Source organism: Haliotis rubra, unplaced genomic scaffold (genome assembly GCF_003918875.1).
Source record: "Haliotis rubra isolate DU_JTF1 unplaced genomic scaffold, ASM391887v1 Scf611, whole genome shotgun sequence".
NCBI lineage: Eukaryota > Metazoa > Mollusca > Gastropoda > Lepetellida > Haliotidae > Haliotis > Haliotis rubra.
Genome location: NW_025767315.1, coordinates 282,655 through 295,030, shown reverse-complemented (window position 1 = coordinate 295,030; position 12,376 = coordinate 282,655). Strand labels below are relative to the sequence as shown.

Here is a 12,376-nt window from a genome sequence, read left to right as displayed (position 1 = left end):
GGTTCGATTCCCGACATGGGTACAATTTGTGAAGCCCATTTCTGGTGTCCCCCGCCGTGATATTGCTGGAATATTGCTAAAAACGGCATAAAACCATACCCCATGAATATTCACTAGCCAGTCAGGCCAGTGACTTTACTGGCCCGATTTACTGGCCCGAATGGATTTTTACTAGCCATGGACTAGCAGGCCAGTGGCTATTTCGCACACTGACTTTATTAACCACTGTGAACTGAATTGTTTCAGAGTGTGAGCATCTGATCCGGCGGATGTTGGTGCTGGACCCAGCCAAGCGCTTCACAATGGAACAAATCAAGAACCACAGGTGGATGCAGCTGGATGGGGGGCAGCCCAAACAACCACCCCCTAGTCCCATCATCGGATACAACGCCAAGGTTGGGGAGTTCAATGAGCAGATTCTCCGTATCATGCAGAGTCTCGGCATTGACCAGAAGAAGACGATGGAGGTAGGGAGGAGTGATGGGGGAGGTGGGGAGTCAAGGATAGTGGCAAGAAGAGTAAGGCAGCAGCGAGGTGGGTCTCAAGTCCACCTATCAGTCTTAATTTGTGACATTATGTAGCCTTGGTGAGGTGTGGCTTAGGTGTGTGTGTGTGTGCGCGTGCATGCGTGTGTGTGGTGATCGTATGTGAGTTGTGAGTGTGCAAGGGGTGTTGACATCTGTGAGTGTGTGTGAGTTGTGTGGGGGATGTGTGTTCTGTGAGTGTGTGTCAGTGATTGAGTGAATGTGGGATTGCGTGTGGTGTGTGTGTGACTTCTGTGAGTGCATTTGGGGGGATGTAAGTTCTGTTAGTGTGTGTGGGAGGGTGTAATTTATGAGTTCTGTTAGTGGTGTGTGTGTGTGTGCATGCGTGTGTGCGTGCATGCGTGTGTGTGGTGATGGTATGTGAGTTAATTGAATGTAAGATTGCGTGTGGTGTGTGTGTGACTTCTGTGAGTGCATTTGGGGGATGTAAGTTCTGTTAGTGTGTGAAGGGGATGTAATTTATGAGTTCTGTTAGTGTCTGTGTGTGTGTGTGTGTGTGTGAGTGTGTGAGTGAGTGAGAACTATGTTTTCCTCAGCTACAAAAAAACATTAACCTTTACATCAAGTATGAATCAACAAGTATGAAGTAAAAACAAAAATAACATACATTGGAATCCATGTGAGCAGTTAAAGGGAGATAACTCCATTTAATACTCTCAGAACCAGGTTGTACCAGTATGCTTGTATATAGCCTTAACTTTAGATAGGTGTAAGTCACTGTTTATATTGATGACATCATGGCAGGAGCTGTATCATCTTCTCTCTGCTGCAGGCTCTGCGAAATGACTCGTACGACCATTACACAGCAATCTACTACCTTCTACTTGATCGACTGAGACATCATCGCAGCAGTTACCCAACAGAGAACAGAATCGATGCCCGACGCCGTCGCCCAAGTACGATTGCCGAACAAGCCATGATGAGGAGCAAGGCCCACCCAGGGAGCATCCATCGTCCGTCACTAGGCAGCGTCAAGCAAGGAGTGTTCAGCAGGACTACAGACTGTGCCAGTCCACCAGTTCAACCCCCGCAGTTGTTGGCCGTTAAACATCCAACCTTAGACCTCGACATTGTCCCTCCGACGAGCATCCCGCACTGTTTACATGATGTCCTGCCACCACCTTTCTTGAAAACAATGCAATCTGTGGCGGGGCATGTGATCACGACGTCTATTGATGAAGGTGTCGAGGTGGACATTTTAGATAGAGACTCTCAGAGTGACTTGCATCATCGACAATCTACAGACGGGAATGTGATGGCCCCCGCGCTCGTGCCCAGCTGTATGTATGGAGATATAAGCAATCTACTCAGCAATAACAGTAGCACGTCTCTCAATGCGGCAGGATCTTTACAGTCTCCCTTCGCAAGCTTTGATTCCTCCCTAGAGGCTGATGTCAATTCTAGTCTCACTTCTTGTGTTCAGAGTAGTTTCAGTTCATGTGCGTATAATGCATCCAGCCCTATGTATTCTAGTGGAAGTAATTGTAGTAATGGTGTCCATGGCAACCCGAGCCTACTGCAGGTGGGCACTCGGTGTAACAGTCCATCGTCCACAAGCGTGGCGTCAAATCCCGGTGATACAAACATTAACACGCAAGTGGCTGATGAGCCAACTCAAGATCGGAGTCAGACACGATCTCCTGTGAATTTCAGAGAAGGGAGGAGAGCGTCTGATGGACTCGTAGCGCAAGGAATAATAGCATTCCGACAGCGTTTGCGAGAAAGTATGCGAGCAAAAGGTATGGTGGAGCTGCGACAGGAGCATCAGCAGCTTCAGAACATGTTTCAGCAACATATCCCGGTGCCTCCCAATCCCCATCCCCTGCCCCATCGCAAGCTGTCTGCTCCCCACCACCCGTCCTTCAGACAATGGTCGCTTGATGAGCAGCCCGTTCATCCTCCAAGAAGACGTCCCCTGATGAAGCGAATGAGCCTGCCATCAGAGAGTTTTGACATCCAGCCTCATCGCCTCCTGGCTCTTAAGCAGTCCATGCAGGTCGAGCAGCAGATGGACCGTGTGGGCAGCCAGGACAATGTCCACCCTCATGGAGGGGTTGGCGGAGGCTACGGGGGGATGGAGTTCCACATGACCAACAAGCCTCTTCAGCATCAGCTGATGCAGCATCGACTGCAGCAGAAACGACAGACGTTTCAGAAACATGGCCAGCTGAGCAATCAGTTTCAGCAGCTCCACATAGACCCACAGAACATGCCGGTCATCGACTTTGGGCACAGCGGACCTGGTCAGTCGGGTTTACAGAGCTATCCATACGCCGAGAATCTCATCTCCCAGCCTCATCAAGACCTTGTCACCTCGACTGGCTTCTCTTCTCCCCTCCCTCCCAACCCTTTCGACACCCCCACCCCACTGGACGTCCCAACCCCCAAGCCACAAGAAATTCTTACCCCCATGATTTCCCAGCCAAACACTTCACAAGGATACTCCTCTACCGAGTCACAGTACCTTCCCTGGACTCCCCTCAAGCGAGCAGACGCGGCCATATTGGCTCAGTTGGAACAAGGGTCAGCATTGAAATCACAGGAGTCCAAGTCACCGTGGATGAGATACCAGGAGACTTCCGAACAGGGGTCACACTTGGGTCATGACACGACCATGACCTCCACGTCATCTGATCCTCCGGTTTCTAAAGCAGACTTTGACCAACAATTCAAGGCAATGCCTGCCCCAACTATTCATGAATCATCCAAAATGTCCTTCTTTCACACGCAAATGAATAACAATGATAGCCCAATCTACACAAGTCCTTCTTCACTTGGTGCAAGCACAGTCGTCGGGGGAACGTGGCAACGATGGAATGGAACATGCAACCCAAGCCTACTTCGGTCCACTGACCGAAGAACACATGGACCTGACCTGATCTTCTCTCAACGAATGGTGTCTTAGTGCTATTTTGTGTTGGCATGCATGTTACAGTGTGTTTAGACAGATTGCAAATCATATCATCCAGTGTTGTGCAACACTCGCTGCAACATGGCAGGTGCAAATAGTGGACGTCAGAGTGTGTTACTGGCCATTCTGTTTTATGGATTTTCCCCTTTGAACATTTACGTAGAGGGACAAGTTTTAAGTTTATATGAAGAAAGGCCGAGAGGAAAGATGAGATAAGGACAATCATTATCTACACAATCACTGTGGCCTTTAGTCGTGCCTGTGTCCATTAATCAGTTTTGCACCTAGGTGAAACAGGAAGTGCTAAAATAGCTTCTCAGTGGATGAGGAGACATACTGATGTTGCATCACCATGGTAACCACTGTTAAGAGATGTGAAGTTTCTGGGGTTAAAGGTCCATAATGAGTTCTTAGAATGATTTAGTCCAAAATCAGTTTTACAACCAATTCAGAATCATTATTAAGAGCTGGGCATTCTAGGAAGGCTGCTGTTTGTGGACAAATAGTGTTCGAGGGTCTATCTTGCTAAAAAGACAATATCATACCACAAATGGCAGTTACATTTCCTAATTTGCAATATCTTTCTGATTCTTGCTATTGCAAATATATCATATGTTTTACGGCTAAACTGGACAGAAGAACAGGAGGATGGTTTAATGTTCAGGTTGGCAATATTGCATTTGTTTTAATGTTATATACATTTAACCTATCAATACAGGAAAATATCTAGAAGACCTATTTTCAGAGAATAATTGTTTTACAATTGTCCTGCCAAAGTGCACTTTTATACCCCTGAATCCAGTAATGAATTATTTTCACTTAAAAGCAAATCTTGGTCATGGTTGTAGGACAGCATTTCTGTTGCATCATGGGTTGTAGCTAAGGGAGGCTACTCTGGCCTGCATATTGTCAGATGATGGAAACAAGATGACAGGCTGGTGTGGATAGTGAGTGATGAAATCAGTCTGTTATGCCTCCCCCAGCTGGCTGTGTTTGGGAGACATGCTCCATCACAAGATAGTAGAAAAAACAGTTTCATTGATTTATCACTGACATTGTCCATTACATGATAATTGCTGCCATGATGAAAGTCGGAGATTGTACAAATAAGGAAAACTCAATCATTTGGTCTCTTTACCAAGGGAGGTAACTCTTCAACTTTTATTCAACAGAAACCTCACTAGGCCAAAGTGGATGCGACATATTTATCATGATGTTATTATCTGATACAACAATATTAAGTGATTCCTGTAGTTAGTTGATGAGCTGTAGCAATCTTTGCTGTTGCCATGTTTGGACTGACCTTGACCTCGTGAGAGGTTATTTGCCAGTTGGGATTCATCTTGGAAGGGGGGTGGTGGGGTAGCCTAATGGTTAAAGAGTTGGCTCGTCACGCTGAAGACCCGGGTTCGAATCCCCACATGGGTACAATGTGTGAAGCCCATTTCTGGTGTCCCCCGCCGTGATGATGCTGGAATATTGCTAAAAGCGGCGTAAAACCAAACTCACTCACTCACTCATCTTGGAAGGGTTAATCCTGCAGGTTCAGGATGCAACACTTACTCTCGCTCTAATCAATAATCTTTCTTCTTTTACACAGTTGACATTCACATTTCCTGGTCATACACATCTGGTCATGTAAAGCTGAAAATATTTTCACCTTGTACTAATTATTAGGGGTGTCGCGATACGCGAATGTATCGATGCATCGATACATTTTTTACTGACGATACGATACGCGATACATGCTTGCGTGTATCGATTCCTATTTTAAAACTTTATCGATTCAAATTTTTATGCTATTTCTATCTCCTTCAAAGTCTTGATAGTAAAATTATACGAGACCGCTCCGATAAATAGATGTAGATAGCTTTACTTAAAAAATAGGTTGGAAACTAACAGCTTTTGTGATTTGCTAGACTATTTTGATGGACCAATCAGCGAGCGCGTACGTTGCCGGTAAGGTAATGCTAAGAAAAGGCGCGAAAGTTATGTATCGCGATACGTATCGTATCGTGACCTTAAAATCGTGATACGTATCGTATCGTGAGATTGGTGTATCGTGACACCCCTACTAATTATATCTTTAGATGGAAATCAGGAACATTTTCTTCAGACACTGCATCTGGTCTAGGTGGAGATATTTTCACCCCCGAGATTTGGCATACCGTGTTATGGAAAACTTTCTATTTTCCTATTATATACAATGTGTGATTGTTAGTTCTCACCGCTGAAAACACCTGGCTACTTTGGTCTGCCCATTGTGAAGATGACTAAAACAGTGCCCAGTACTCAATCTCCAGTCTCCAGAATTAATGCATAACAGCAAGCTTCATTTGGATGTGGGTAGAAGTGTCTCGCGCAACAACTACACCTTAAGAATTTCCCCACAAGAGTGTTTCAAATATTGTAACTACTTATAGTTGTTTTCTGATCAAATAGCTGTATTTTCACAAATTCTGTCAGAAATCTCATATTGATTCACACCTCATCTGTCGAAACTACAGAAGCTGGTCTATAGAGTGTCACAGGAACGTCATGCCAAAGACAAGCCTTGAAATGTAACCATGGTAACCATCACGCCATGTTAAGTATCAGGTGGACATAGTTATATTTGTTGATGCAGATTGAATGTAAGGTGTACATCATACGTGTTTCCATTTATTTTTGTTATTGGATTTTTTCCGATGTTACGAAAGCCAAAAGAAGTAGGCAGTGTAGGATTGTAGAGGCTTCCTGACAGGTTATCGTTGTACAGAAGGAAGCTTGTTGTTGTACAGAGAGCGTCTTACTTTATGCAACAGTGAGCAATCTGTGTGTTTTTTGTCATGAAACAGTGTGTGGAGCTCTTTATGTTTAGGCTAAAACCAAAACAATTGGTTCTCAAGCAACGACTGTGTTAATAGCAGGAAGCCATGGACGGATCCAATGGGGGTGGGGTTCAGGGGGTTCGAAAAACACCCCAACCCCCGCCCCTTTTTTAAAATGACTTAACACCACATTGAAGATTTTGTATTTGCGTTGGCAGAGCCAGGGGTAGGGGGTGTTCTGGGGTTCGAAGTTCCCCCTTTTTTTCAATTCCTGGATCCGCCCATGGAATCGATATATTTGATGAAATGGTATTCCTCTCCAATGGAGCTGAGTAACCTGTCAACGAAAGCAGCCTGAGAACTAAGCACAGCCTTCACTGTAAATCAAAACTTACAAGCACCTATGAGAGAATGTCCGTTGTGTTGCTGTGGAGATAGCAGCTAGACTACCATATCAAAAGTCATGATCTATGACGGTTCTTTAATCAAACAGGGTTTACAAAGTAAAGCAGTGGTGATATATTTATGGATACAGCAGTATTTATAATTGTACGTGTAGATTGTATAGTTCCGTCTCCTATTCTCGCGGGTTTCCTATTCTCGCGGTAAACACGTTTCCTGCTGATGCACGACACAGAGCGGTTGTTAACCATGCCGATCGGTAACTAGGAAGTGGCCCAAGTCATCAAAATCTTGCAATGTCACGAATATTGGAGAGTTTATACCAACTTGGACATATCATAACTCTTCCCAGCCTTTTCGGCAGGATTGCTCTTCTTACACCCCATAACGTTACTTCCTCGTTAAACTGCGAGAATGGAAGAAGCCTCATTTCGTCATAGACGGATGGAATTGTTTATCACCGGGCTCACAAGTGGTAATTCACCTGATCATCTAGCAGCTGATAGATGCAGATGTTCGAGGAGAAGGCCCTTCATTTATACACAACAAGCATTCATACGATAAGAATTGTTTGTGTTATTTTTTCAGCCGATATCCGAAAGTACCGCGAGAATAGGAAACGCCTTCATATATTTATGTTTAGGTTACCATGTTCAAGGCCATAGTCACAATGCCTTGTATATTATTGCTCGGGGTTGTCTCATTAATTGTCATCATTTTTCATGAAGTTTTACGGTTACAAGCATAAATGGCATTGATATGCAAGTTCTAGTGTGTTCATTTAGTATACGGATGGCTCCGCAGATTTCTTTTTGTAGGTTACTCGTCTGTTTAATGTCGAGATGCGAAAGTAAAAAAATCTGTTGGTTTGGATCTTACGACCGAAAAACTTCATTTCATATTTGAGATGGCCCCTGAACAATTCACATGATTGAGATGATTATGTCACTGTGTAGGATCTGTTTAATATGTACATGCTGCAATTAGATCAAAATATATTTTTTGAATTAGCTGCGTCAGCTTGTATGATCAGTGTATAGTGTTATGTGTATTTGTGTGAAGTTTTCAGAAATGTATGCAAACATATTCACAGGTTCCCATGGTAACAGATGTGCCTCAATTTGTCCATGTCTGTTTCTGAGAAAAAGGAACTTCAGTCAGTGGTATACCCCGTCATGGTACTCCAGTGCAAGACATGGTGTTGCAATACATGGAGCGTGGTATGCTCGTACAAAATGTGTATCACAACACAGTGTTTGCAAATACGTATGCATAGACTGTTATACGATCATTGTCATGGTAGAATGTTACAGTATGGCTACAATGTATGTATCATGGCACACTGTCACGTGTGTAATGATACAGTGATATTAAGAGTGTATCATGGTACAATGTCACGTGTGTAATGATACAGTGATATTAAGAGTGTATCATGGTACAGTGTCACATGTGTAATGATACAGTGATATATAGAGTGTATTATGGTACACTGTTACGTGTGTAATGATACAGTGATATAAAGACTGTAACATGGTACATGCTCTTATAGTGTCTTGTTTCATTGTACATTTAGAAAGTGTATTGTTTTAAAGTATTTTGTTACAACTGTGAAAAATCAGTCGGTTAACCAAGAAGTCTACTGTTAACATCAACAAAAAAGATTAAACAAAATTTCGGTGATAAGTCACCAAGCCATAAGGACGGACCATTTTGATTTTCATCTGATCTTTATTTAAGTTAATAATGTGAATTATTTAAATTTTTTCACTTCAGGAAGCAACATAACATAGTACAGTCATACCCAAAAGTTAAGCATAGTCGAAATTCCAATTACACTGATACATTGAATGAAACTTGCCAGTGAAGTGAAAAGTTGTTGGTTAAAAACTAAGATTTGCTGAAATACTGTTGTGACACATCACCATGTAATCACGGTAGAAGGCAAGTGTCACGTCACAGAGTCATTGAGGACATCCAAAGAACTGCTATTCAGTCCCGATTGTTCCTGATCTTCGGCTACCTGGATTTGCATGCTGGTCATTATGTTAAACATGTTGCATGACATTCCAGTTGCCGACAGCTTGTAATGGTATATGCCCTCTGTGGCACCTGTCTCTGTGGCACTTGGCAAATTAATTGATCTGGGTCAAGATTCCCTGTGTGGCACATGCCCTCCACACAATTGCCCTGTGTGGTACTTGTAATCAGTGATGTGTGAAAGACGCACAGAGGGAAACCACGCTTTGCAATTGTTTGTCTACTTGTCAGAAAAAGGTCCATCTATGCTTAACTTTCGGGCTTGATGCTATACAGAGGAGTTGTTTCTGAGAAGTTTCGAGAAATTTCACATTAATTTTTTGTAATGATCATGTTTGGCCTGAATCTTCAACATTCAGACATGGCATTGACTGAGACAAGGAGTATGATTTATGTAACTTGATGTAAAAGTCCTTTAGTGGTCTTTCAGCATAATATTGAAATCATTCTAACATGGATAAATATCTAGCAGTTACTTATGCCATAATATTAACAGGTTGTGTTTTGAGGATTATAAGGTTATTCTTAGACTGTAGTCTGACAACTGTCATATTTAGCCATGCAATCTCCTGGCCATGTGCTTAATCTTGAATCTAAATGGGTCAGAATCTAAATGGGTCAAACTCCGCCCTTCATTGTCCACCATTTGTGCACTGTTTAGAAAATGACACAACTTTATGAACTTGATTGAATATTGGATAAATCACTGTTTAAATAAATTGGTTCTCTTTTAATAAAAGATTCTTGACACTTTGAACACGAAACTCAACATTTGGAAATACCGATAAAATGTCCATAATAAATTTACCTTTAATTTTCTTAGTAAGGTGACGAACCACAGTGCAACAGGGACGCATATACATTCTTAATTGGAACCTATCTGTGTATTTTGCTGGGTTTCCATGCATAACAGACCCCATTTATATTCAAGATGGCATCCAGTTGTGGAATTACCCATGAGTCCGTAGTGCCATTTAAAGGGAGATCACTCTGATGTGTGTTAGGAACCAGTCACAGCTTAATGGTAAAAAGTAGGCTGTACACAATATGTCACTTGGCACATGTTATAAGCATTATTTTGTTGTTAAGTTTCCAGTGATATATCTTCACAAATTTGTGGTCATTATATATTTATTACGCAAAGACATGGAGTTGCTATTATGGATGAATTTGTTGGTTTTCTTGTGTACTTACTGAGATGGTGAAAAGAGTCAGAGTTTCTTGTTATGTTGGTAACGTTTAAAGACGTGGCTTTAGGGCAGGGATTCCATGGCATGTTCCTGGCTTGCCCCGGGTCTTCAATGCGAAACAGTTGGAACACAGGGATCTTTAAAGAAGCTCAAAGAGCTGCTAGCAACCTCCAACGCTTGATGAGAAGGTACAGATTTGTGGAAAGGTTTTTTGAAGTTGTTAAGCTGCTTTCAGTTCAGGAACTGACAGATATAACAAATATCTTTTGTTGAGTGCAGTGCAGGGGATATCAATCGTAACCATGATGTTGACACGTGGTTCGAGAACATCCACTTTCATGGGATACTAGAAGATATAGTCAGCTGGAAAATGCGCGTTTCTTCTCAAACCATGATCTAGTCAGATGAATCGTTCTTGACCACGCCTGGGCACAAGAACAAAGCTCAGAGCAACTAATCCTATCGGCGTGTCACCCACCTAGTGATAAGTCATGGCAACCATTTCAACTGCGATGAAGCATTGGTATCAGTTTGGTCAGGAATAAAAACAAGTTTGGTTTTTGTCTGTTGTTTTGGAGCAGTAAACCCTCTGGGTTGAGTTCAGGAACAGGTTTACGTTTGCGTCCTGTTCTGATGCACTAAACCCACTAGGTTGAGTTCAGGAACAGGTTTACGTTTAGTTTACGTCCTGTTCTGATGCACTAAACCCACTGGGTTGAGTTCAAGAACAGGATCATATCTGAGTCGGGTTCAGGGATGGTGACCATTAGATGGTGTATAGGAATGGTAGCTACTGGGTGGTCGTGTCATTTTTGGGGCCTCGAGTGACTGACCATCATCCATAATAGCAACCTCTGTAAGTCAGGCCACAGCTGTATTGTTGAAGCAGCTTGTATGATGTACAGAGTGCCCTTCGGGTGTGTCTATAGTGTACATACATAGGAGTAGAACGTTACGCACAGTCACAACAGTGTGGAGTTGTATTCAGTTGTTGGCGTGTTCAGACATGGATGAATGCATAGATGTTTATGTGGTTGTATACCGCACAGGAATAAAACAGCTGCATTGAAATCAGTTGCTTTGGTTTTCATTTTTTCATCAAAAGGTTGATATTTCAGAAGAGGGAGTGAGGGTGCAAGGTTGTCTCCGCTTTCAGCACTATTGGTTATTTCAGTAATATCACTGTTGGGAACACAAGAGGAACGTATTATGCCCATGTTGTATGAATCAGAAGGAACAATTCAGATGGTTGTATTTAAATCTTATAGAAAAATCCTTGTGTTATTTTAATTTTGCTTCTGTAATTGTATATTTTGAAAAATAACAAGAATCATAACTTGAGAGGCTCAGATTCGAACCCATTGACCCCGGATCCCGCTTGTGGCATGGATGTTTAAACAGAAGAGAAACAAACATTGTGGTCGTGTGGCTGCAAAATACTACAAATGTGAAAACAGTGACCATAACTGATTCAAATAGTGAACACATATAGAACCAAAGAAATGAATCGGTCATGGTGAGTTTGGTGGGAATCGACTTTGATAACTCACAGTAATACTTCTAGTAGATGATTTCCTGGATATTTCGCGACATGAAAGGTTACGTCTTTCCCGCAGTGAGTGAGTTTAGTTTCACGCCGCACTCGGCAATATTCCAGCTATATGGCGGCGGTCTGTAAATAATCGAGTCTGGACCAGACAATCCAGTGATCAACAGCATGAGCATCGATCTGGATGACATGTGTCAACCAAGCCAGCGAGCCAGACCACCCGACCCCGTTAGTCGTCTCTTACGACAAGCATGGGTTACTGAAGGATAATTCTAACCCGGATCTTCACGGGTCTCTCTTCCCGGAAGCAAACTTTTTGTTTCACGTTATGGCAGGTGTTACAACAAGCACCTACTGCAACACCGGAATACTCATATCTGTATATGTATATTTGCCAGGCAAGATGAGATATTAAGACGGGGTAAAGGGAAGTGCGGGAAACTATCCGCAATGACTTGGCTTAACACTGTCCCTTGGTGAAGCATGACTTTGAGCTCACTTAAACACTCAATGATTACACAATGTCATTTAGAATGTGGAAGTCGCGGTGGCTGAGCGGGTAAGGCGGCTGACTTTGTGTGCTGGCGATTAGCAATACTAAAATCTTAAATGACTTAAACACACTCAATGCTATTCTGTAAAGAAATAGCAAAATGACAGTGGAAGAGGGGCAGTGACATAAAGACATAAATGTGGCCACTTTTGAGGCAGGGTACTGAACATACCCATGGAAAGGGCTCAGCTACACATATTTCTGGTACCTCACAATCGAAATTGTCGTAATATTGCTGAAATATTGCTAAAAAGCGGCATAAAACCATACTCACTCACTCATTTCTACGAAGCTATCATTTTATAAACTGTTTATATCACACAAGTTAAATCTTAAAAAAATAAATCATAGTTGTTTATGTAAAATTTACATTTTGAAC

At 42.5% G+C, this 12,376-nt stretch overlaps 1 protein-coding gene and 1 long non-coding RNA gene across 3 annotated transcripts in view; both read left to right on the top strand.

Moving 5' to 3' along the window:
- LOC124255895 (serine/threonine-protein kinase SIK1-like) overlaps positions 1-4,577 on the top strand; it is a 52,779-nt gene extending 48,202 nt beyond the window's left edge. For both annotated transcript variants that reach the window (XM_046689842.1, XM_046689841.1), the window contains exons 9-10: positions 247-467; positions 1,318-4,577. In XM_046689842.1, the coding sequence (XP_046545798.1) occupies positions 247-467; positions 1,318-3,450 (2,354 nt within the window). In that variant the 3' untranslated portion in view covers positions 3,451-4,577. The remainder of the gene's footprint in view (positions 1-246; positions 468-1,317) is intronic.
- Positions 4,578-5,528: 951 nt separating this feature from the next.
- Positions 5,529-10,966, top strand: LOC124255896. Its single transcript, XR_006892784.1, has 2 exons — positions 5,529-10,563; positions 10,627-10,966. It is a non-coding gene; the product is annotated as an uncharacterized LOC124255896 (long non-coding RNA).
- Positions 10,967-12,376: the final 1,410 nt, after the last annotated feature.